This window comes from Dromiciops gliroides, chromosome 2 (assembly GCF_019393635.1).
Source record: "Dromiciops gliroides isolate mDroGli1 chromosome 2, mDroGli1.pri, whole genome shotgun sequence".
Taxonomy (NCBI): domain Eukaryota; kingdom Metazoa; phylum Chordata; class Mammalia; order Microbiotheria; family Microbiotheriidae; genus Dromiciops; species Dromiciops gliroides.
Window position 1 is genome coordinate 138,958,565 of NC_057862.1, and position 27,357 is coordinate 138,985,921.

Consider the following 27,357-nt stretch of genomic DNA (forward strand, 5'->3'; position numbering starts at 1 on the left):
GACTCCGCCTGTAAATATACCCTGGGCAAATCCATTCCCCTCTCTAACCCCCCGAGTCCTAATCTCAAATTGAGGGAGATGATGGGACTAGATGATCCCTCCGGTCTCTTCCAGCGTCAGACGCTTTGGGTCTGTGACCCCGGGCGAGTAGACAGTGGATGCTCTTTCCAGCAGGTGCCATCCTGGGGGCGGGAGGTGTGGGGAGAGGGAGGGAAACGGGGAGGGGGTGACAAGGGCTGGGGGAGGGGGGGCTCCCGTAAGATCCAGCCTCCCAGGCTGCCTGCCAGCCTGCCAGCCTGCCACCCTGCCACCCTGCGGGGAGCGGGCGGAGGGAAGGCAGGAGGCGGGATTAGGGTACCCGACGCTATTCTGGGCGCTAATGAGATTATCCTGGAGAGGACCGGCGGGCGGCGACCCCAGGCCCCCAGCCGCCGAACCCCGGGGAGGCCCGGCCGGGGCCGGCGGAGCGCGGCCGAGAGGGCGGCTCTGCGGGGCGGGGCGGGGCCGGGCGGCGGGAGCGCCACGCACGGCGGCGGCGGCGGCGGCGGCGGCATCTGGAGCTGTGACTGTAGCGGCGACGGCGACAGCGGCGGCGAGGGCGGCTCGGCCGATGGGACGCAGCTGAGTCTATGCGGCGGTTGGAGCGGCTGTGTCTGCGGCGGCGGCGGTGGGGACCGGCCCGGGAGCGGGGCGGGGACAAGATGAAATATCAGAAATACCTGACGGTGCTGCAGATGGCGATCGGGGTCACCCCGTCCAACCGGGGCAGCCTCCTGCCCCTCAAGAGGAAGCTCTGGTGAGGGGCGAGCGGGCGGCGGGCGGAGCGCGCGGGCGGGGCGGGGCGGTTGGCGCGGGGCGCGGGGTACGGGCGGCTGCCGGGGCCGCCACCGGGCCGGGCTGGGGGGCCTGGACCTCTCCATCCTTCCGTCTCCTCTCTCAGGCCGGCCGCTCCGACATTTCCTTTCTCTGGAAACCGGGGGCCACGCTGGGGCCGGCGGGCGGTCGGGCAAGGGGACCAAGGAGGCGGCGACGGGGATGCTGAGCATGGTGGTGCCCATCTTGTTAGAAGATGCCCGTGTGTGTTTGTTTGTGTGTGTGTGTGTGTGTGTGTGTGTGTGAGAAGGAGAGAGAGAGAGAGAGAGAGAGAGAGAGAGAGAGAGAGACACACCTGGCTCGGGGATGTGTGAGCTGATAGTGCGTGCGTGCCTGTAGCTCTATATGTGTGTGTGTGTGTGTGTGTGTGTGTGTGTGTGTGTGTGTGTGTGTGTGTTGTGAGAGGATTGCTTTTTTAAATGATAAATGCCGCATTTAAAAAAAAAAGGATGAAAAAAATGGAAAGTTCCTGCCTGATTTAATATTTGTCATTTTTTACTGAATGGCCCGAGGAGAAAGAACGAGGATGACCCTTGGGCGGCTGTATGGAAGGAACTGTCCATCCATCCATCCTTCCAGCTATCCAACCATCCATCCATCCATCCATCCATCCATCCATCCATCCATCCATCCATCCATCCATCCATCCATCCAACCATCCATCCAACCAATCCCCCAACCAACCAACCATCCATCTATCCACTCGTTCAGCCTCTTGCCCAAGTGAAGGGAAAAGCAGTAAGCCTGCTTCTTTCTGTACCTTAAAATGCAAGGGGGGCACCGAGGGAGAAAGAGGAAATAAATTAAGACAAAAACCTACACCAACCATTTCTGATCCTCTCCGTGATTTGTAACCGTGCCTCATTCGGTGGAAATGTTTCATTAAATCATTTTATTGTTAGAAAGTGTAATTTACAGTAAAGAGGTGCAGGATTTGACATGGCAGTCTGATTGTAGGTTTCTCTGATCTTGTTCCACATTTGTACCTTCTGATCTCAGTTTCAATGAGTTCTAAGAAAATTCATGTCAGCTTGCTTGACAGCTGCAATAGGGAACACAACAAATGGAGATTTGTTAACACATTCTTCCCTAAACTGGTTTGCTTCTGGATGAATAGGAAAAGAGAAATTACTAGTATGTTCCTATATATTATCATTATAATCAAGAATTCTGTAAGTGGTTTTTCCAATTATACTGATTTGTAAACAAACATTGAACATAATAGCTCAATTAAGAAAATAGAATATTTTTAAATGCCTTTGAAAGTCCAATTCATTAAGATACGGCTCACAGGGTTGATTATATATTAGAGCTGCTTTAAAAAAAATGCTGTTAAACTTGTATACTATGGAAGCCCAGAAGTGTTCTAAGAATTTTACTAAGTTCAGAATTAGATGACAGCTCATATGAGTTTACAGAGTAAGAAGTTGAATACATAAAGGATATATTCAAGCAAGAGGTAGACAACAGAGCCAAGTAAATGTCTGTCACAGGTGATCTTTGCAACAAGTTGATTTTGATTTGGAATTGTAATATATGTTATAAAAGCTTTATGGGGTAACTGAATCTTAAATATTTGCCAAAAGGGAAGAGAAGTGACTTCTAGGAATTTGAGGAAAGCTATTTCCAGGAAATGAGACAATGGAAGTGTGCACTAGGAAATTATTGATTCTGAGGAGCCACAACACAGGTATCATAAAGAGGAGAGTAAAGATATATTGCTTAGTGGAGAACTTTGAAGGTGATGATAAAAAGTTTAAATAGAGTTAGAAGGCAATTGAATTAGTGGGGAAACTTAAAAGTTCTTGCATGATTGATTGATATAGAAAAATTATGCTGCATGCATTATTTTGAACAAAAAGAAAAACAAGATGGAAAAAATTGGAATACTTGTGTTAAGAGAAGACCATAGGAAAGAAATTTTAGCAATGAGATGAGCAAAAAGAGAATGACTGTATTTGTAAAAAAGGGAGAAGTAGAAAAAATTTTAAAAGGATTTGAATGAATGAATAAATGAAAATCATTTATTGTATGATGCACTCTTTGAAGCACTAAAGATACAAATACAAAAAGGAAGGCAGTTCCAGCCCTCAAGGAATGAAGGGGAGACAATACATGTAAGGAAGTGATCAGCAGGAAAGGGTGTTTTGGTTTGGAAAGTTTCTGGAATATTGAGTATAACTATACGGGAATCAATTGACAAGTCTTTTGCAGAAGCAATGGTAGTATTGGTTTGCTTACTGTTCCCAGAGCAAGAGATAGAAGAAAGTGGAGGGGGCTGGATTCTGGTTAAGATGCAAGTAGAGCAGCATGGCAGTTGGCAAATGGCCAGTTGGATAGAATGTGAAGCATAGACTGTGATTTGGGGCCAGTTAGATGTAGCAGGTCATGTGGATTTATATTGGTTGGTTCACCAGTCACCATTGCCTAAAGATAGTTCCAAAGCTCAATGACTTAAGTCACCAAAGGCAAGGTCTTAGAACAGGAGAAAAATATTGAGGGAGGAACCAAAGTATAACCAGCATGTGACAAGGTTTAGTTATGTTTGGGCTTTCCCTCTTAACCTTAAAAATATGGGAGGGCATATTCTTACCAGACCATGGCTCTCTCTTCCAGCTGAGCAGCACTCCTAGGATTACTTTTCTTGATTTACACTCTTTGCACTTTGGAGACTGGGCTTCTTGGGACTTAAACTCCAGTTCAACAATGACTCATTTAATTCAGGCTACATGGTTTCAGTTCATGTGAATGTCTCTCAGCTATTTAGGAGCTTATGAAAATTATTAATGAAACTATAACACAGAGAGCTATCACTGAAATCAGAAGGACCTAGGTTCCAGTCCTGTTGTTGATATATACTTGGTTGTGTGACCCTGCACAAGTAAGTTAAACTGTGAGTGCTCTATGAAGACTATCAGTTTCAGAGAAGGTACTGACCTACATTGGTAGAGAATTTCCTGACCTGGGAGTTCTTTATACCAAGTCCCAGTTTCTATATCTAAAAGTAAGGTTTTCTCCTGACTATAGCTCAGAATTCCCCATCAAGGAAATGTAGCATTGTAGACAGAGGTTAAGTTCTCTGACCCGGTTTTATTCTGTGTATACCGAGCTATTTATTGACACCTTCCATTGTCCTTTCCTACTGAATTCAACCAATTTGCAGAAGTGTATCACAAAGCAATTATGATAACAGTTTTTATATGAAGCAAAATCAGAAAGTAGACACCATTTTGAAAAATAAGAGAAACAGAAATAGCCATGGAAAGCATATGATAGCGAGAGGCATAGGAGTAGGGGGTAGCATAAGAGAGAGTGCTGGAGAAGTTACATTTTTTTCAGCTTTCAAAAGGTATAATTCCTTTCTAGAAATCCATTTCTTTGTTTTTTGTTTTCGTTTTCACAGGGCAGTGAGGGTTAAGTGAGTGGCCCAGGGTCACACAGCTAGTAAGTGTCAAGTGTCTGAGGTCAGATTTGAACTCAAGTCCTCCTGAATTCAGGGCCTTGGAAATCCATTTCTTAACTCCTTCTTTGTCTCCTTCTGACCACCATCACTGTTGCCTCTCTCCTGTGCCAAATCTGTGCTCTCTGTCAGATGCAGCTGCACCCATAGCTATGAGCTAGCACCTCTATTCAAAACTAAAAAACTACTCCTCTCCAGCAGCTCCTCCTTCCCCCAACCCTTCACTGAACTACAGAACTAAAATTCATGTTAAGCTCTTTCCTAGATGAAAGAGAAAACAATATTATCTGTCCAGGACTATAATTCCCAGAGTTCGCAGTTGTTTCATAACTTTTTCAGACTCTTCCAGGCAAGGAGAAAAGCAATCTGTCCCATCAAGAGATTCCTCTTTTGTTTGTGGTGCACACCAAAAGAATACATTTTTCTTTTTTGTGGGGCAATGGGGGTTAAGTGACTTGCCCAGGGTCACACAGTTAGTATGTGTCAAGTATCTGAGGCTGGATTTGAACTCAGGTCCTCCTGAATCCAGGGCCAGTGCTTTATCCACTGCGCCACCTAGCTGCCCCCTGAATACATATTTTTAAAAAATAATAAACATTTTTATTTAAAGTTTTGAGTTCCAAATTCTATCCCTCCTTCCCTTCCTCTCCTCCCCCCTCCCTGAGGCAGTAAGCAATCAGATATAGGTTATACATGTGCAATTATGTAAAACATCACCATATTAATCATTTTGTTTAAGAAAACTTGAATAAAAGAAAAAATGAACGTGGTAAATAGCATGTTTCAGTCTGTTTTCAATCAATATCAGTTCTTTCTTTGGAGGTAGATAGTATGCTTGATCATTAGTCCTTTGGGATTGTCTTATATTGCTGAGAATAGTTAAGTCATTCACAGTTTTTCATCAAACAATATTACTGTCACTGTACAACATTCTCCTGGTTCTGCTCACTTCACTATACATCAGTTCATACAAGTCTTTCCAGGCCTTTCTGAAATCATCCTACTTGTCATTTCTTATAGTACAATAATATTCCATCACCATCATGTACCATAGCTTGTTTAGCCATTCCCCAATTGATGGACATTCCTGTGATTTCCAATTCTTAGCTAACCACAGAAAGAGCCGCTATAAATATTTTTGTAAAAATATGTCTTTTTCTCTTTTTGGGGATGTTTTTGGGTTATAAACCTAGCAGTGGTATTTCTGAGTCAAAGGGTATGCACAGTTTTATAGCTCTTTGGTCATAGTTTCAAATTGCTCTCCAGAATGGTTGGATCCATTCACAACTCCAGCAGTGGATTGGTGTCACAGTTTTCCCACATCACCTCCAACATCCAATATTTTGCTTCAAAAGAATACATCTTGACTAGAAGAGATTGATACTCAGGTGGCATCTAGGGTTATTTCCTCTTGACAGAGATCAATACCAGGTGGCCACATTACTAACAGAGCAATGATTTTAACCAAGGTTCTCAGTTCTTAAATTCTGTGCTTGGTTCATTTTTTTGTTGTTGTTATGGGGCAGTGAGGGTTAAGTAACTTGCCCGGGGTCACATAGCTAGTGTCAAGTGTCTGAGGACAGATTTGAACTCAGGTCTTCCTGCATCTAGGGCCAGTGCTTTATCCACTTCACCACTCAGCGGCCCCCTGCTTGGTTCATTTCACTAGAGTTTTCTAAACTGTAGGGTGTGCCTCCTTGGCAGAGGGGAAAGAATAGGGGATCAAAGTTATTATATATTTTCTAGTACCATTTTCATAAATTCATCTCTTTTTTTTCAGCAAAAAAGTGCAAATTAAATTGACTAGGCAAGACTAACATTTAATATTTTCTCCTAATGGCAATGAATACAGAGCAGCAATCACTTAATAAGTTTTGTACAGATGAAGTAATATTTGAATCAGTGCATGTCAAATCTTGATGCAAGTACACTCTCCTACCCTTATTGTTCACTAGTCAGCATAGGCTAAGTGAAACAGATGAGTCATTTTGTCATACTGATTGTTGCTGAAGTATATAAACTCAAAATTAAACAATCTTCGTATAGTTGTTTAAAGTGTCATAATGTTTTATTTCTCAGTGTCATTTTGTTAATTAAGTACAATATAGAAAACTGATTTCCTTAAAACCCCTCAAACATTAAAAACATCTAAATAATTTCAGTCATTATAGATAATCATTTGTTGAATTTTTCAAGAATTAAATCTATGTTTAATTAACTTATAATTTTATTTCCTTTATTTACAATACTATTTATTTCAACAAATTAAATAGGATCCCTTCTTGGTAGAAGAATATACAACTGGTTTGAAGAGAAAGTTCCCAGAGCAGCTGAAACAAGCATGACCAACAGTAAGGGCAGTTTAGTGGAATTATAGAAAGCCAAAGTAAAAAAAAAAAGCCCAAGTTCAGAAAAATTGTATTTTCTATTTTTATTATTGTTATTAAGAAATGCTGCTTTTGCTTGAGAGAAAAGAGAACATTTGTATAGATGTTACTTGCAAATAACATGAAATCTAATCTAAATAACATCTTGAAAATGTACATGAAGAAGTATTAGCAAGAAATAATTTTTTAGAAATGAGGCCTTTAAAAAGCAAAAACAAAAGTGTTTTTTAAAAGAAAAACTATGGCTTTGACATCAAAAGATCTGTTATGAATTATGTGAGGAACTAAAATATTTCTATTTTGCATTGCATATAGGTAAAGCAACATATGTAAAGGTGTTCATTTGATTACATATGTACTTTTTGAAACATGTAGAGGAAGGCTGTTACTTTGCAAACCTATGGACGACAATGCCACATCAAGAGAATTTCTTTTATATAATGGATGGATTTTTAAATTAAACTGATACAATGTAGGGTAAGCGTATTAAGCTCTGCATTCATGAAGCTCAATATATGTCAGGATGAAATATAGGTCTACAAGCACCAGCCAAATATTGTCCCTTCTTTTAGTTTAGACACATTGTATGCTTCACAGACAATCTCTGGTATTGAGAAATATGAGTGAAACACTAACTTACACCTTTTCAAGTTGTTAACAAGAGTAACCAATTTTTTAAAAAAGTAGTCTGCTAGAATTGTACTACTAGAAGTACTGAGCTCATCAATAGATGAAAAAATATCATAATTTTACTTTGCAATAATTTTCATCTTACTATCTATTTTCTTTGTCTTATGAATTTTTAAAAAATGTACCATATCTGGGCAGTTAGGTGGCACAGTGGATAAACCACTGGCCCTGGATTCAGGAAGACCTGAGTTCAAATCTGGCCTCAGACACTTGACACTTACTAGCTGTGTGGCCCTGGGAAAGTCACTTAACTTCCATTGCCCCGCAAAAAAAAAAAAAAAAAAAAAAAAAAGCACCGCATCAATTGATACAACTCGATCCTTCAAAGTGTTTTAAAATTCCAGTCATTTTAGTGTTAAAAGAAGCCTCTTTGCAAACTGTGTGAAAATACAGAGGCAGAGCATAGGACACTTATGTGTTATTGCAAAACATGCTAATTTTTTTCATGTTGAAGCACTTTAAAGGATGTTTGAGCTAAAAGAATAAATTGCCACTTTTGTTAGTACCTTCAATAAAGATGAAAGAATTACATTTATATATATATATATATATGTATGTATAAATTCTCTTGAAACATATTTGGTAGATTGCTTAAATTGAATACTATAAATAAATTAATGCAAAGTGTTCAAATTCAAATTCAGATCCAGAAGAATAAAGTAATTACAAAATTAGATCTGTGGCGGTCAAATTTACAGAATACTATTTTGATATGTTTCTTAATATAAAATGTGCCTACCCTGAAAATTAAATAGAAGACAATAAAGACCCATTTTTATTAATCACTTGGGCCATCTACAGAGCTAATTTTAGCCTTTTTTTTTTTTAGTGAGGCAATTGGGGTTAAGTGACTTGCCCAGGGTCACACAAGCTAGTAAGTGTTAAGTGTCTGAGACCAGATTTGAACCCAGGTACTCCTGACTCCAGGGTCGGTGCTCTATCCACTGTGCCACCTAGCTGCCCCAATTTTCATTTGTTTTTAAACAACCTGATGTTTCTAATCATGGACTGGATAAAGAACCTATTTGCCAAGACAAATATGATATATTTTCTCTTGTCCCATCTGAACAAGAATGGTGAATAGACTTATCTTGTGATAGTACATTGAAAGAAGCTTTTGAACCTGAAAATCTTATTATGCTTTAGTTACAGGCAAACAAAGAGTTCTATGTTCTATTTTTAAAAAGCAATACAAATTTTACACTATTTGCATGAAATAGAGTTTTCTGCTATAGCTATTATACAGACAACATATCTTAATTACTGGTTGAAAAATTATAAGTGCCAACATCAATGTTAGCTCAATTTGAGAAACTTTGTACCCCAATAGAAGTCTATTCATCATATTAATATTACCTGGTTAAAAATACCAAGATTATAAAGGACTTTATTCCGTATGTTACTTTTCCTATTGAATATTTAACTATTGTAAAAATTATAACAAATTCTTAACTTTGTTTGAATAAGTTATCAGGAAAGAAAACCATTTGCTTAAATTGTTTCATGAAAAGGGGAACATGAAAATTTATTTGTAAAAATGGTTTACACGTGATAAAATTAAGTCCCAGATAAAGAGAATGACTTGCTCAATGCCATATAACCAGTTGTAAAGGCAGAACTAGAATTTAGGTCTCCTGACTCTCAGTCCAGTCTCTCCGTAGCACTACTGTGAAGAAATAGTTGGATTTGGGCGGGGAGTGTTTTCAATTTAAACATGTTACATGGTATTTGAGAAGAAACTAGAAATGATTTTTAAAATTGTGATTGCATGATAGATGTTATGGGGCTGGAAGGGTATCCAGGCATTTTGCTTTTGACTTTGAGTTGGCTTTGTTACTCTCTTTTGTCATACAATACCTTTTAAATTGTAGAATGTTTGAGGGCAAGGACACTATCTTATAGGCTTTTGTAAACCCCATAACACTTAGAATGTATCTTTTCACATAATAGTCACTCCAGCAAATACTAGTTCATATTAATTATTTCAAGATTCAATTAAACAAATGTATATGTAGGTTATTGTGTTAAGCAATGAGGGGATACTTGGATCAAAGTTCTACTTGGTGATTTGGTGATAATCTAGTCTTGGAAAGATTTGGACAGCAATGACAAGTTCTGGAAATTTCTATAGTACTGGAAAGCTTTTGAGTATATCCTGGTAACAGACTATGAATCAACCTAGAGATATATGGAGAGGTTCATCACTGGTAAGCTACTCTTGTAGGCAGCTGTGATACAGTGGATAGACTTGGAATTGAACAGGAAGACCCCTGTTCAAATCCTGCCTTTAACATTTATTATCTGCCCAACCCTGGGCAAATCCCTTCACCTCTTTAAGTCTTAGTTTCCTCATGTGCTAAATAGGGATAATCATATCAAAAAAGAATTAAAAAGTGTTGTATCAATATGGGCTGTTATTTTATCCATTTAGTGTTGAAATCTTTAGCCCTGGAAACCTACTGTAATACAACAACTGAAGAATGGCATAATTCTTCCCCTTAAGTTACAGGTCATGTTGGGCTTGATGTCAGGAAGATCTGAGATCAGATCTGGCCTCAAATTTACTAGCTATGTGACCCTGGACAAGTCACTTAACCTTTCTGCCCCAGTTTCCTCAGCTTCAAAATAAAGATAATAAGAGCAACTCCTTCCCAAGGTTGTTGTGAGGATCAAATGAGATAATTTTTGTAACATGCCTGGCAAATGGGCATTTAATAAATGCTTGATGAGATAATAATAAAGCACTTAACACAGTGCCTGGAACATAGTAAGCTCTACACATCATCATTATTTCCTTCCTTCCCCAAGGAATTTACATTCTACCAAAACTTTAACAACTAGCTCTAAGGCAGGGGATTCTTAACCTTTTTGTGTCATGAACCCCTTTAATAGTCTGGTGAAACCTATTGGGACCTCTTAGAATAATGTTTTTAAATATATAAAATGAAATACATGGGATTACAAAGGAAACCAATTATGTTGAAATGGTTATCAAAATTTTTTTTATAAATAAGTTCATGAACTTCAGGTTAAGAATCCCTGTTCTAAAGGATTATATTTATAAAGACTTCTAAGGGATTATTCTGTTTATATGGCAATTCAAACATATACTAAATGTTTTAAAATCATTGAATATTATTGTATTCAAAATAATACTGTTAAAGAAAATCCTCAAATATACCTGTCTATTTTGACTTTCACAAGTTCCCAATCATCAGAATTTTTTCCAGCACCATCTTGAGTTTAGGAACATATGTTTGTATGCATGTATGTTTAGACACACATCTATACATGCATGTATGTATACATATATAGAAATATGTATATCTTTTTATTTATATATACACATATATACATATATATTTATATTTCATATATATTTATCTTGGCAAACCCACTTCTAAGTACTAGCATCATTTTCCACCATATCTAACTTCACAAGTTATACCCACAGTAGGCTATGGTATAAAAATATATACATGAATAGATGACACAATGACCAAAAGAAAGTTTTAAAATATTAAATGCATATGTATCTCATCTTTTGTCCCTGCCCACAGGGATGCTGTACTTGAAAGCCTTGGGGACAGGGGAATTACCTGCTGGACAGGTGGTTTACTCAGTATTCCCAAGGTTCCAGGGTGGTTTTTCCCTGTCATTGAGGTAGAATGAGCTTCTGGGAGGAAAAAAGGGGGAAGTGCAGCTCTGTGTGAGCCCCTCAGAAATGATGGAGGTTCTTCAAAAAATAATTCAGAGTAATGACCAAATATGAATCAGGAGGACAAGATAATGCCCTATACTGTTGACCAATGTATAAGCTGAGAGGATAAGAGTGTAATCTTCATTAAATGAAGCACAAGAAAGCCACTCTCTTCCCTGTCACTCCTCCTCCTCTCCAGGAGAAGGCGTTTCCCTGGTGCTTGTTAATCCCTTCATTCCCTGTTCCCATTCTTCCTTTTTAGCCTCTTGGAATTGAAACTAAGGTTGGGAAGCTAGAAATTTTCTCAAGTAGTTTACTATTAGTCCTAAGTCACTAACCTGTGATTAAATCTTTTTGGCTAATAAAAAGAATACTGGGGTATTTTCTATGTTGTTTAAAACACAGATAGTGATAAAGACAGAGGAAGAATTTTTCAGAAAGCAGAGAGATTTTGTTCAGCAAGGCTGGGCTGGGGGGATACAGTTATACTTAGGTTTACAGAGAAGCAGAGAAGGGACTAATGTTATATTCCACAAACCTTACAGAGAAGTACCTGAGATCAAATATAGAAAGATAACTTAGATCTGTTCTCTTTCCCATTTTGTTTTTTTTAAAAAGCTCACTGATTCAGGTATTCAAGTTAAACTATAGCAAAGTGTACTGTTTTCATAGCAGCCACAGCTTTATTTGAATATTGTGGCTTCTAAATGTTAAAAAAAAAATACTTATGCTGAAATTCAGGCAGGTTAATGAAGAATGTTTCAGAATGGTTCCACTTTATTTCATTTTTAATTTGCTTAAAATAAAGCCACTATTAATGTCTAATTTAAAACATGTGAAGTGATTCTGTATCAATGTAAATAAGATTATCTGCTGCAAAAAGAAACCTGAAAAAAAAAAAAAAGCTCACTGAAAAGCAATACACTTATGGGGGGGGGGGGTTGGGGAAGAGGTCTAGCTTCTTCAATCTGAGAGGCTTTGAGTGGCACTGGATCCATTTTCAGAGCTAGATCCTGAGGAAAAGCATATGAGCCATCGCAGTGTGACTACAATAACCTACCCAGAGGCCTCTGACTGTGCAGGCATGCTTGCCATAATGCTGCTCCTATAACAATATAGCAATGCTATCCAGTACCCAACCTTTCTCACAAGATCTCCATGCTGGTTAGACATGATTAGAGATTGATTTATAATGTCTAGGTATTTTTACTTTAGCATCTAACAATTTTATTGTCATGTTTACTATTAAGCTCAATATTACTCAGACTACACAATTACATTTTATTCTTTCTTTTCATGGCCATTAACATTTTATTCTTGTACTGACTTGAAAAGATGAAATAGTTAAGAGCATTGGTATCAGCCACTTGGTGTAGGCATCAATGAGAAGTAACTTAAGGGAGGCTCATTGGGTTTCTTTTTTGTTGTTGTTTGTTTTTGTGGGGCAATGAGGGTTAAGTGACTTGCCCAGCATCACACAGCTAGTAAGTGTCAAGTGTCTGAGGTTGGATTTGAACTCAGGTCCTCCTGAATCCAGGGCCGGTGCTTCATCCACTGTGCCACCTAGCTGCCCCGGCTTGTTGGGTTTCTTAGCCACTACCACACCTGTTGCAGCATGGATTGGGCTTTACTTCTTTCAGGGAAGAGAATGGGAAATGAAAGGTATGGACAGGACCAAGGAAGAATTTCAACCAGCAGAGTTCCTTTCAACCCTAAACAAAGAAAGAATTGCAACCAGATGTGTTTAGCTACTTCTTTGAACCTTTCAAAAGGATGCTTCAAGAATCTTTTGTAGAACCTTCATTAGCACTAATTTGGATCTCGACCTCAAATTGGGAACCAGTTTCCTATAATGTTTCCTACCTTTTTTTCTTCCTTTAAAATTGAAAAGGAAAAAAGAAAAAAAAAAGAAAAATGAAAAGGTTTTTTTTTTTTTTTATTGAATTGGCTTTTACCAAGTTCTGCTTTAATGTTTGCGATGTTTGTGTTGTAGAAAGTCAGTGATTAGGGTGAGGTTGTTGTTTTGGGATTATCCTGAAATTGGTAGTGGCATCGAGGAGTAGCATGGAGCTGAAGTTGGTTCCCTAGTGATCAGGTGGACATCATGCTGGGTTGAAATCTATTTGTATCTAGCTTGGAAATGTCTTCATGATTGCTTTTTTTGGTTTGTTTTCAAGAGCAATTATTTTTCACTCAGTCTGCTTAGGTAGGAATGTTTATTATAGTGGTCCTGGTATGAGTAGGGAGGAGAAGAGGAGATTTTTTTCATACTTTTGAAACTCTTTTTTATGGTCATTATGTCTCCATACTATTTAATAAATGATTCCATGTCAGTTAATCTTATTCATAGGTAGTATAGACTGTTCTTAGATAGTGTGATACCAGTGGTGTCAAGCAAATAGAAAAGGAGGCCACTAATCTGTATATAAGAATCCCTAAGGGCTACGTATTGACTTAGTTTTAAAATATAATGTTGTCTATGTTTATTGTATTTTTATTTATTTTGTTAAATATTAACCAATTATATTTGAATCTGGTTCTGTAGGGAGCCATTTTTTTCTTTTCTTTTCTTTTTTTAGTGAGGCAATTGGGGTTAAATGACTTGCCCAGGGTCACACAGCTAGTAAGTGTTAAATGTCTGAGGCTGGATTTGAACTCAGGTATTCCTGACTCCAGGGCTGGTGCTTTATCCACTGCACCACCTAGCTGCCCTTAGGGGGCCATTTTTGACATTTTTGGTATAGACAGTACTAGCTGTATTTAAGGTTTATAAATCAGTTGGGCTAATTAAAATAATTAAATTAAAGTAAATGCATAAACTGTCCTTTAAATTTTTAATTAAACCCTGAAAGTAATTTTTTACAACTTAATTGCTTGATTGCAACTCAATCACCCAGGAATATTTTTTTCATACCTACTCTGGGAAATGACTAGTAGAGAAAGACCATCCTCTTACTGTTTCTAGAGTTAGTTGGTTACTCTGTGTGTGTGTGTGTGTGTGTGTGTGTGTGTGTAATTTATGGTCCTCAACCTCTAGGCTCCCACATACTGGGCTCATACATTTTTCTTCTCACTCTAACCCCCTCCCCCATCTTAAGTTTACTCTGATAAATCTTAAATATTTTCATGTCAAGATTTCCACAAATGTAGGTAATAGGATCCCCAATTCCTGCATAAGCACTCAAGATAACAAATGCATATCCAGTAGGGAACAAGCTATATTTTGCCTCACTGATAATACTAAGGACTCAAAGAACCCTATAAGCTTTCCTTAGAAAGGAGCTTAACTGGAAGTTACCATCATTATGATGAAATTTCTCCTTCCCACAGGGTTCTAAGCATGTACTTCTAGACTCATATTTCCCCCTGTGCTTCAGACTTTCCAGAGAAGGCAAATACTCTCTGGGGCTGCAGGACAGGTATCTACCTTCCCATAGGACTTAGACTGTCTAAATCATTTAATGGTAATAGCAGGGAACAAAACCTTTTTGTTCTCTAGTCTTACAGCTTTAAGTCCTCTACACTCTAGCTTTAAGAACCCTCTGGGTAATAAATACTTTCTCCAAGAGACATGCTGTTCGGGATCTCATTTCTCTCTATATAATGTCAGATCCTTGAATTCTCAACCTTGGGATTATTCTAGGGACAACCTTCAAGTCTGGCATGGCCCAAGAATTCTTCTTTCTCTTCTAGAATGCAAGATTCTGGGATCATACTGCCTAAGAAATTTAGATCTCCTATTCTCCACATAGGAAATTAAGACTCAGGACATCAAACATGAACTCCCTTCTTGGGATCTGTGGGCAAGCACATGTCTGCTTTGGTCATATGTTTCTCACATTAGAATCCTGCCTTCTTTTATATTTGTGCCTTTGCTCACATCATCCCTAAGGAATGGAATAGACTACCCAACTCCCAACCATCCTTATCTGTTGAAGTACTTCCAAGACCCATAGTGCATACTTACAAATAACCAGACTGCAGCAGAGTATGGATGAAGGCTTTTTATTGCATTCTTGCAAGAATGGGCACCCCTGCTTATGCTCAGAGAAGTGCATCGAACAAAGCCACAGACAGGTTTATATTCCTATCCTTATCACACAAGGTCCCTTCTCTCCTTTCTCCAATTGGATGGGGAAATGGGAGATTCACAGTTTTCCTGTAAAATCTATGTTCCCCCTTGATATGATCCCCCTGCTGTTATATACATGTCTATACATTGAATGTTCAGAAAATGGCTGTCAAATTCCACCCAGAGGCAGAGAAGATAATATTCATGAATTTATTAATACTGATTAAGCTTGTGCAGTAGCCACTGGGTTCACCAAAAGTTCAGACTTGCCCACCTTGCTGGCTTGGACCAGTTCCAGCTGGTTCTAGCTAGCTATCAACCCATCCCCTCTCTTGTTCCTGCTTTCTTGATCTCTGAGAAGAGCCACACGTCAGCATTTTCTTTCAATTTCCCCCTTTTTATTTTCCTAAAATGTTGCTCTTCTCACTATTAGCCTTCCATCTTTCATACACTTGTTCAATTAATTGTTCTTGGTCTATATGCTCATAACTGTCTTCTTTTTCAGACCTAATCTGTTTTAGCACCATAATTTGAGCTGCTCCATTCCCTATAGGAAGAGAAACTACTTGCATTCCTTCCACCACTCTGGTGATGAAATTAATAAAAACAGGGTATTAGACAAGGTATAACTATTAATCCCTCTAGAGCACATAGGAGGAAAAATCCCGATTGTTTCCACCAGCTTCCATTCAACTATGACAACCATCTGTTCTCAGACCAAGAATCCCACCTTTGAACAGGTTACATGAGCAATTTTCCTAATACTCTTGGTTATTTCCTTGACCACTCTTCCATTATCATCAATTTTCAAACAGCAATTTGTCAAATTCAATTTTCCACAAACTCCTCCTTCTTCCACCAGTCTAGAATCATTCTATGTTGTAGGATTCCATCCCTCATTTGTATAACTTGATCTGCCAATTATTCCAAAGCCTCAGCCATTGGGTTTGTTATTATCTCCAATATGGCCTGTAATCTGATTAATCTATTCAAACATAGACAGGGGTTTGATATCCACAACTCCCATCTTGTGCCCAGGTAGCTGGACCATATGTTTGTATTATCCTTTGAGGGGGCCACTCATTTCCCCAACTATTAGCATCTCCAGAACTAGTGAGACTGGTATCTATACTTCTCTTCTGTCTGCCTAGTTCTTCATATACCTGTTGGTACACTGCTTCTCCTAGGGCTATTGGCCTTACCTGCTGATCATTCTCAGTCAGTTAGTAGCTGGTGTTGATAGTGGTAGGGATGGTATGTCTCTTCTTTACATCAGCAGCTCCCCTTGATGAAGGCTACAGGGACCAAGCTGGAGTCAGGGCCAGTTATCAGGGGAGCATTGCCATTCTCAGGGTTCTTGGACTCAGAAATTGGGTCTGAAAGAAGATTGTGGTCAAAGTTGTTTGATATCGTTGGCTCATGCTGCCTTCTATCTCTCCCCATTGAATGGTAGTTGTTGTAAGTAGGTATGCTTTGGTAAAAAGGAAATATCCACATATGTTCCATGTATATACCAAATTCTCTTCCCCATTAGGCTATAAGCTCATTGAGGGCAGTGACTGTTACAGTGCCCTGCACATGGTAAGCATTGAATAAATGTCTGTTGGATTTAATGTTTGATGAATTATCAAGAAAAATTTGAAGACAGTAACTCCAAGATAAAATATTGTATTAAAAGAAACCCCACTGATTAATTCAGCTGTTGTGATAAAAAGTTTTAATGACATTTCTTAGATGGTTTTGGGAAAACAGGGAAATATTATATATAATATGTATGTATATATGCACATGATAAAAATTATTGAAATGCATACTTGCCTTTGTGTTTGTGCAGGGTAACTCCATCTTCTGAAAATCCCAATGGTGCTACTTCTAGTGTTAGCCAAGGAAAGCCTTCTTTAAGACGAATTAAAGGAAGGATACATAGGAGCAAAAGCCTTGATAGCATTGACTTCTGCGAATTTACTGTAAGTAGACTTTTTCAATTTATTTATTCTAATTTTTAAAGACTTTGAAGATGAGTTTTGTCTAGACCACTTTTATTCAATTTTCCATTTCTATAAAAATGTAAGGTATGGTGTAACTCAAAATATTTTTCCAGCAAAATTTGTCTTTCAATGGATACATCTACAGTACTATTATAATTTATATTATTCATAATGATCATGAAGACATAGATCCAGAAGAAATATATAATAATGTTCAATATAGTTTCGACATTAGCGGCAATCTGTTATATTTCGTTTGGAAAATTGGTCATCCATGTATGGCATATAATAGCTTTCTCTTACCCCAAATATTTGATAAAGTATCCCATTTCCAGACCATGCTGGATAACAGTCACTATAATCTCTATCATATTGATTATGTTTGAATAATAGGTGATAAATATTGATGGTTATATTTTTTCCTAGAAAATTGAATTTTTGAAAGTTAGAAATATTGGTTTTTAATTTTATTTGGTTAATGAATGCATGTTGAACCTGAATCAATTAGAAAGAATGGTGTAAATTACTCCTTTTTAGAGGCATATTAATTCTTTTAGGCCACGAGGATATTTAGTGTATTAGAAAATGTGTTTTTTGTTTAGTGAGCCTTAGAGTTCTGAGACATTCTATAGCCATAAGGAAAATATAGACAGTATCCAACTTATAGATGGGTTGTTTTCTAGAAATGGGTTTGCCACTCAATTGTTTAGAAGTTGAGTGCATTTGCCTAAAAAATAAAATATGGCTAATATAGAAATACATTTTACATGACTTCACATGTATAATCTAATCAAATGTCCTGTCTTCTCAAGTAAGGGGAAAGATTGGGAAAGAGAGAGAGAATTTGGAATCAAAATTTTAAATGAATGTTTAAAAAATCATTTTACACACAATTTGGAAATATCTAATGAAATAAATTAAAATATATTGAAAAACATTTTAATGCTATATATTATGGTTAGGTCCTCAAGCTAGCCCACAAAAACATTAATTTAGTTATAGTACTCTATTCCTAACCACAATATTTCTATTGAAAATGTTATAATGTGAAGGGAGACAATATTTAAAGACTTTAGAACTTTGATCAAAGCATTTATCAATCATGACTTCAGAGATCCATTGGTGGTGTCCACTTATTGTCTACCACCTCTTAACAAAGAGGCGTTGGGCAATAAATATATAATGAAGTATTCACTTCTATACATGGCCTATAGGTTGATTTGTTTTGCTTGACTCTACTTATTTGATACCAAGGAGAGTTCTCTTGGAGGGTGGAGTAGGGAAAGAGTCAGGGGAAAGGCATAGTGATGTAAAGAAAAAAATCAATAAAACATTTAAAAAATGAAAATACCTTTTGAGTTCCGGCTTGGGGATACTAGGAATACATATTTTCTAGTGGGGACATCTCTTCTCTATTCCCACCAAACTAGAGGTTACAAGGTTACTTCTCCAGCTCTAAGCCATTGGTGTAGATCTATAGTTCAAAGAAGGGTTTCAAGCTGGGTGAGGAGTGACCTTAGGACCTGGTAAAGTATATGGATGAACTTCTTTTTTTTGTTTGTTTGTTTGGCAATGGGGGTTAAGTGACTTGCCCAGGGTCACACAGCTAGTAAGTGTCAAGTGTCTGAGGCCGGATTTGAACTCAGGTACTCCTGAATCCAGGGCCGGTGCTTTATCCACTGTGCTATCTAGCCGCCCCCGATGAACTTCTATAGTAAAGAAAGTAGTTGGAGCAGGATGGGGATTACAGGTCAAGAAAGTTTAAGGGCTTAAGGAGTGGTGGGAGGTAGGTCCTAAAACCAATATAGCACCCCTGGGATGCTTCTTAGTCCTGAGCACCTGATTGAATATCCCCTTTATTTTTTTTTCATCAGCCACAGGGATTAGGCCTGCCTGCTTCCCTTTTATTGCTACTCATATTGCCGCTGACCAGGCCTCTCCTCTTCACTGGATCATTTGACCAGGAGTGCATCAAAATGAAGCTTCCTAGCTCTTCTTCCATGTCTGTCCCTAATGCAAATACATAATCCATTTGAAGTTGTTAGTATTAGTAGTAAAAATCAGCAAATGAAAGGCTCTTTCCTGTGTTCCCCTCTTCTTTTTTTTTCACCTAGCCCTTGTATAAAATGAGAACAGTGGATTTTTTATGTAAAACATAACAGAACCAAAATAATGTTAATCTATCTTTTATTTAATCACTCGACTGTTTTGTCACTGGTATAGAAGCTGCATAATATCATGGATAGTGTTCTTGGATTGGGGTCAGGAAGGCAAGGGTTCAAATCTCTCCCTGCTATGTCCTAGTTGGGTGACTATGTGACTATGACTATGTGACTAACCACTATGTGCCTCAGGAAATTTCCTAGAACTTATTGATTTAGTCATAAATGGTTTATGGAATACCTTGGTACAGGGAGTACCCACACTTGACTTTCCTATACTGACAGTCTTATAGCTAGGTATTTGTCACAGGAAGAATGCCAAAAGTTATTGTTTAGTGGTGAAGTATGGTATGTGTGTGAAGAAATGAGCTGGGGTCCCGGTAGAGCCTGATGACTGTGAACCACTAGCCCTAGTGATAGAGAATATGAGAGGCCACAAGAATTTTCTCTTCCCTTTTCCCTCTTCCACCTTCTTGTCACTGCCAGTCCTGCCACCAACAAGCTCGCCCTGTTCCGAACCAGCCCTAAGGTGACATAGTTATGGTGAGGGATACATCCTGGGCAGAGAAATTCTGAGCAGTGGAATGGAATAGGAGTTTCTATGGCAACCAGATCATTCAATTGGAGTTGCCGTGCTTAGCTAAGTCTGTCACATGTAAGTTGGTTTCTACCTTTATTATAACTGAGTGGATGAATATCTGGTTTGCTACATCTAGTTCTTCATCAGTCTGAGGACTTATGGGATGGGCTTATTTCAGGGAATAAGCATTTATTATATATTCCAGGCACTGTGCTAAGTGCTTTAGAAATATTATACTATTTGATATTCATATCAATCCTATGAGGTAGGTGCTATAATGATCCTTACTTTACAGTTGGGGAAACTGAGGCAGACAGGTTAAATAACTTGCCTGGGGTCACAGGACTAGAGTGTCTGGACTAGATTTGAATACAGGTCTTTCTGACTCCCGGCTCAGCACTCTGTCCACATCATGACCTAACTCTAATAAAGTTATAGATTGTTCATTCTGGAAGGGACCTAGTCCAGCCCCTTTATTTTACAGACAAGGAAACTGAGGCTCTGTGAAGTGACTTGCTTGCTAGTCATATAGCTTATGAACCAGGACAATTTTTCTGAATTCCAGTCTGGCGCTCTCTCCATGACATCATGATACCTAACTTCTTGAGCCCAGAATGATGATGATAATGGAGAGGAAGTACTATTTTTTCCTGTTTTATACCTGTTCTTCTCATTTCTTCCATCTTTCAGAGTTCTATATGTTCTAGCAACAAACTTCTTTATCAGAAATTCCATTAACATAGGTAGAAATAATATTGAAGGTACAAGGATATTCACAGATTCATAGATTTAGATCCAGAAGGGAGTTTAGAGGTCATCTGGTCCAACTCCTTTTCACAAAAGAAGAAACTGAGGCCCAGAGAGGTTACATAGTTTATCCAAAATCTCACAGATCTTAAGTGGCGAAACAGGGGATTCAAATTCAAGCCCACTAACTTCCAAACCAACGTTCTTTTCACTACTCCCTTCAGTGGACTCAAGGATGTCACATGATAGTGATCATAATTTATATAGCATTTTAAGGTTTGCAAAACACCATATGTATGTTATTTAATTTGATCCACACAACAATATTGTTATGTTTCAAGGAGATTGAGGCTGAGTGATGAAGTGATTTGGCCAGGATCACACAGCTAGTAAGTATCTGAGTGAGAATTCAAAATCATGTCTTTTTTACTCCAAATCCACTACTCTGACTACTCCACCACCTATCTGTCACACAAATGGAGGAATAATAGGGGAATTGTAATATTATTAAATAATAAATATCAAACATTAAACATAATATATGCATTTAAGGGATTTAAGGCATTGGTGTCAAGCTCAAATAGAAACATCATGGCATATTGTATTTTTATTTTTTTTGTTAAACATTTCCTAATTATATCATAATCTGGCAAGCTGTCTGACACCTCTGTTTTGGGGGCAGAAGGTGGAGAAAGATTGGATTAAGACGATAAGAATTGGGGGTGGAGGTCTAACCCATTTAACATGGCTCCTTCAAAGAGGATATTACTTTTGGTGTCAGAAGACCAAGATTAAAATTCTTCCTCTCATGTTTGCTCTTTGACATTGAACAAATCACTTCACCTCCTAGCAGCCTCAGTTTCTTCCTTTGTAAAATGAGAGGATAGTTTAGATGGTGCCTGAAGTCCCTTCCATCTATCTCTAGACCTCCGATCTTAAACAATGAAGAGAGAGAAGAATGCAGTAAAAGGGTAAGCTCCTTGAGGGCAGGGACTATCTTTGGCCTTTCTTTGTAGCCAGGGGCATGCTAGTAAATGTTTAACAACCAGCTTTCTAGAAAAGAAAAATGTACCCCCAACACACTTTCAAGTTTTAGTTTAATCTGCACACATTGAAAATTTAACAGTTGGCCCTCTAAGCTGATTTTAGTTAGCTCCACCACATCCCTTAGCACACTTAGCACAGTAGTTAGTACATAGGCAGCATTTAATAAATGTTTATTGACTGACTAACACTTTCCAGAGGATAGGTATTACAAAGGACACAAGCTCCTCCCCAGTAGCTTCCAACTCTAGGCCTTCAGAAGGCACAACCTGGGCCAATGCCAGCATTCCCCTCACTACTCTTTCCAAGGAAAGTCATGGAGGAAGAGTCAGTACTTTTGAACAATCTTCTATTCCTCCTTCTCTTACCCTAAAAGAACTAAGCTTGGCCAGGGCTAGTCAAGGGAGGCTTGTATGATTTCTGTGACTTCTCTGCCACCCCCAGGCAAAGGCTCTCCATGCCATATACTGGCACCTGACTTTCTTTTAAGACATATTGAAGCCATTTATTCCATGTTTAAAAAGCTCAAGGGCTTAAAATGCAAGTGGAGATCATTAACATAAAACCGGTGCTAAATAACAACAACATGTAATCTGTCAATGAGCATAAGAATCAAGCTGTAGGAAAGAACACTGGCCTTGGATTCAGAAAATTTGGTTTCAAGTCCTGGTTCTGTTCACCACTACCCATGTGACCTTGGTTAAGTTATTTAAGCTCTTTAGAGCTCTTTCAGGTCTTGATATTATGAATTTCCCCTCCACATGTCCTTTTTCCTCTGGATGAATGCATGGTAGCATCTTACTGGCTTTTCCTCAAGTTGTGTGATCATAGCCAACCTTAATTTTTCTCCATTTCGGTTTCCTTATCTGTGAAATAGGGATCCCTGTAATACCTACTTCCCAGATTGCAAATTAGGACCACCCATTGAAAGTAGGATTCTTTAGATTTCTTATATTTGGCAGCCCAGGCCTCCCCAAATGAGTGGTTATGTGGTAACAGCATAGTGGGTGAGAGGAGAAGAGAAGTAGGGAGATTGAAGGAAAATGCCTCATGCACAAGACTTATATCTAAACAAGATTTATATAAGGAGAGTCTGTACAGCCTAGTGAGGTTTGAGAAGGGCTGGACATGGGGAATGAAATGTGGCCATCCTCTAAAGCCAAAGCCAAACTAAAATAATACTGTGTCAACTCCAAAGATTCCTTCCCAACTTTCCCTTTTTGTATAGGAAAAACTCCATCTGTGACTCATTAGAGATGCTCCATCATTTTGAAGGAATTCCAGCATGGTGATTGGTAGGGAGCGAGGTGTTATAGTCTAACTCGACTTCTAGAACTTTCATTTGGGATCTTTGAATGAATTAAATTGGTGAGGGGAAGAAAAGTTTGGTATTAAAATGTTCCATGATTTACACAAGTTGAGCTAATGGGAGAATATTATTTATGATGTCTGGTCCTGTATTTGAAATCGGGTGAGTATTTATCTCTGAGGTTATTATGGGTAAAAGAAGGGGAGAATTGTCAGGCTTGTAATCAAAACTTGCAGTCTACTTGTCAATTCATATGAGCATGGTTCTTCCCAAGAAGTTCCCCAATGCCAACAGAATGGTCTTGAAAAATTCTCCTAGAACAGGGATCAAAGGCCTTATGGAGATTCTTATGGTTTCTCTCTTGGGAGTCGAAGTGTGAATGTTAACTCAGATTCCCTAGGGGATGGAGAATAAATTTTCAACAAAGATCTTACTTATTTCTATAATGATATAAATGTATGTATACAAATATACCTCCTATGACAAGCAATAGCAGTTCATTTGTAGAATAAGACGGAGTAGCATTTATAGTGACAAAATTCTGAGAAACAAACGTATCTATACATAACAAGAAGGTCATAGAAGCCACACACCCGACATTATCAAATGAATCCCAGCAATTACAATTTATTTTACCCAACAATAGGTTGTTCTAGTGCTCTGGTATATTTGAGATTTCAGTGAGGGTAGGTATTTACTCCATCAATGCAGATTGCAACCTATCCACATATACATACTTGCCCATTCTGTGAGATTCTTTTCCATAACCTCCTACAGTCTATCACAGGGGATCCACCCAACATACTGGGGGCTTTTCTTCAACTTCTCTTGACAATATGCAAATACCAGTTGAACATGTAGGTTTTTCTTCCTGGTTCCTTACGGGTCCATTCCCGCCACCCCCACCCCCCAGTAATACATTTCTCTGGTGACATCCACTGAGTTGCTGCTTCTTCATAATTCTTTGCTTGTATTGTATTACAGTCTCTTCATACTCATTAACAGTTACCTCTTCATTGCCCCATGGATGATTCTCAATTACATTTCTTTGAAAACTATAGTTTTTCATGACTCAGAACTGTGTATCATCAGTAGTAAAATATTGATGCTGAAAATGAACCTTTGCCTTTCCATATTTTAGGGAGAAGTTTGAAATTATTAAAAGAACTGGATAATTTTCCAAAGATGATCTAGCCTCTTCATCCCCATCTTTTCAATTCTTGGCCCAGCTCATTGTCCTCATCATCTATAGGGAACGCTTCTTCAATTTGAGCTCTGTACTGAACATCTTCCATGACAACAGTGAGCACACATTTTCCTCTGTGTCTCATTTAATATTAATAATCAGAGAATCATTGAACAAACCTCTCCATTGTTACATCCTTCAAGGAATCCTAGATTTTCAAATACCATTTCAAATACCATGTTGGGAGAGAGTCAGAATTTTGCTTTGCTGAATTAAGTGTTTTTTGTAGTCAACAAGAAATGAAAACAGTGGGATCTTGTATTCTTTACACTTTTCATTGTGTGTTTGTACAAATGTGGTTTGCTATAGAATATCACTTGCTAAATTCTGCTTATTCCCTTCTCAGACCTTCATCAAAGACACCTTCAATACATGTGTTGGATTATTCTCATTGTATCGAATTTTATCAATGGGAAAGTAAGCACACGAGTAATTAGATTACCAGGATTCATGGTATACCAAAAGGGAAATCTAAGCATTCAATAAGTCAATCTGTCAACTAGCATTTATATATTTTCTCCATTATTTTAAGTCTAGACAATCAATAAAACAGCTAACCTGATTATGTCTCTCCAAGTACAGTAAGACTGGTCCCCCAAACAACAGAGAGCCTAGTCCTTCAAGTCCTAGTCTGATGACAATTATAGCAAGGATGTGGTGGGATCATAGTTTTAAGAGCTAGAAGAGGATTTAGAGGCCATAGAACCCGTTCCCCTTATTTTGTGGATTAGGAACCTAAGCCAACAAGAAGTTAAGTGACTTTCTCAAGCTCACACAGACAATAAGTGGCAGATCCAGAATTCAAACCCGGGTCCTCAGATCCCCAATCCATCATTCTTTCCCTTATGCCACAATGCTTCCCTGCCTTCCTAATTATGGCTCTGGTGTCATATGAGTATCTTTTGAAGGAATGGTTTTCAGTTTTTCATTTTAAGTCATTGTTTCAAGTGATGGTTCACTGGATAGAGAAGAGATCTATTCAGAAATTAATGTAATTTAAGGAGAGAAAGCATCTGTAAAAAGGTTTTTATGAAAAGAATAAGGGGCAGCTAGATGGTGCAGTGGATAAAGCACCAGCCCTGGATTCAGGAGGACCTGAGTCCGGGCCTCAGACACTTGATACTTACTAGCTGTGTGACCCTGGGTAAGTCACTTAACCCTCATTGCCCTACCAAAAAAAAAAGGAAGAAAAGAAAAGAATATCTGTAATTAAAGATCTAGTGACATTAAAATGGAAAAGATAAATTGGTAATGAAAATAAACAACAAACCAAAAAAGCAATAGAAATTTAAAGACAGAATTAATTTGAGGAAAGTGGGGCTTTAGACATGGTTTTCATTGATGTAGGAGATTTCGTTGATATAGGGAACTCCTAATAGGGAAACACTCTTCACCAAAGCAGGCTGGAATCTTGTCTATAATTTATAGTATTAGAAAATTGCCTAGGGCACTGAGAAATTAAATGACCTACCCCCTGGTCACACAGCTAGTATGTGTTGGACCCAGGACTTCACAGAAGACCTTCCTGACTCCAAGGCCAGTCCTCTATCTGCTATATCAAACTGACTCTCATGGAATCAACTAGAAATGAAATCATCAGAAAGGAACTTAAAACAGCAGAAATAGAAGGACATGTAGCAAAATAAAATCAAAGAACATCTCAACTGGAAAAAGGCCTGAAAAAAACCCACACCGTAGATGACAGATTACAAGACAGACCTTGGAGAGAGAATTTAAAAATCATCAGATTGCCTGAAAAATGCAAGAGTCCAACCACTGTCTTTTGGAAAGTTGCTCAAGAGAATTTCCTAAAAGTAGTAAAATGAAAGAACAGACTATAGGATGAGTCTAACACCTTCAGAAAGAAACATCAGCCACATGACCTAGGTGCATTTTCATCTAACTCTAAAACTTCACTGATAAAGAGAGAGTTTTGTAAACATTTAAGAAGAAAAACCTATTGGGAAACTCAGATTTGGATTGTTTGTGATTATTCTCAAAGAAGACAGAAAAGGCTAGAGCATGATTTATAGAAAAGTCAAGAAAAGAATTGCGCTTCTCCCCCACAAATCTTCTGCCCAGCTAATGTAGGAATAATATTTCAAGAGAAAAATATATTTTTTAAGCTCTCCACCACATTCCCGATCATTTCTGTAGGAAAAAGAGAAACTGAACAGGCCTTTGATATACACATCTTCCCAGGATCAAGCTTCCAGGTAGTTTCCTAGAGAGGGTTGAGGTGAGGAAAAGGTGATTTCCAGATATTTGGGGACAACCATTCCAAAGGCACAGAGACCGGAGATGGTACAAGGACCAAAGAGAAGACCAATTTAGCTAGATCACAGAATGCAGGAAGAATAACATTTTTTTTTTTTTGGTGAGGCAGTTGGGGTTAAGTGACTTGCCCAGGGTCACACAGCTAGTAAGTGTTAAGTGTCTGAGGCCAGATTTGAACTCAGGTCCTCCTGACTCCAGGGCCGGCTCTCTGTTCACTGTGCCACCTAGCTGCCCCAAGAATAACATCTAATGAGGCTGGAAAAGTAGATTTGGTCAAGGTTGTGAAGGGATCTGGAAGCTAAACAGAGTTTGTATTTTATTCTAGAAGCAATAGGAAGCCACTAGCCATGAGAGTCACAAGATTAGATCTACACTCAAGGAAAATTACTTTGGTAGTAATGTGGAGGATGGATAATCTAGATGAGAGGTGGCTGAGGGCCTGAACTAAGGTAGTAACTGTGATTGGAGAGATGGGGTTTGATATAAAAGATGTTCAGGTAGAAATGGCAAGCCAGAGTGAGAGTGAAGAACACACACAAGATAATGCAAAGATTATGAAGCTGAGGCACTAGAAGGATGGTGGTACTTTTGACAGAAATAGGAAAGTATGGAGGAGGGGAGAGTTTAAGAGAAAGATAATGAGTTCAGTTTTAGATATGTTGAGTTTAAAATGTCTTTAGGACATTGAGTTTAAAATATTCAGTTAGCAAATTGGTGGGACCGAAGCCCAGGGAAAAGACTGGGACTGGATATGTAAATTTTAGAGTTTCCTGTATAGAGGTCATAGTTACATATATGGGATCTGATTATATTAACGAGAGA

General features: G+C 38.4%; 1 protein-coding gene across 9 annotated transcripts in view; it reads left to right on the plus strand.

The window, feature by feature from the left end:
- The first annotated feature begins 594 nt into the window (after positions 1-594).
- Positions 595-27,357, plus strand: part of TJP1 (tight junction protein 1) — a 306,237-nt gene continuing 279,474 nt past the window's right edge. For all 9 annotated transcript variants that reach the window (XM_043983429.1, XM_043983431.1, XM_043983433.1 and 6 more), the window contains exons 1-2: positions 595-796; positions 17,017-17,149. In XM_043983429.1, the coding sequence (XP_043839364.1) occupies positions 630-796; positions 17,017-17,149 (300 nt within the window). In that variant the 5' untranslated portion in view covers positions 595-629. The remainder of the gene's footprint in view (positions 797-17,016; positions 17,150-27,357) is intronic.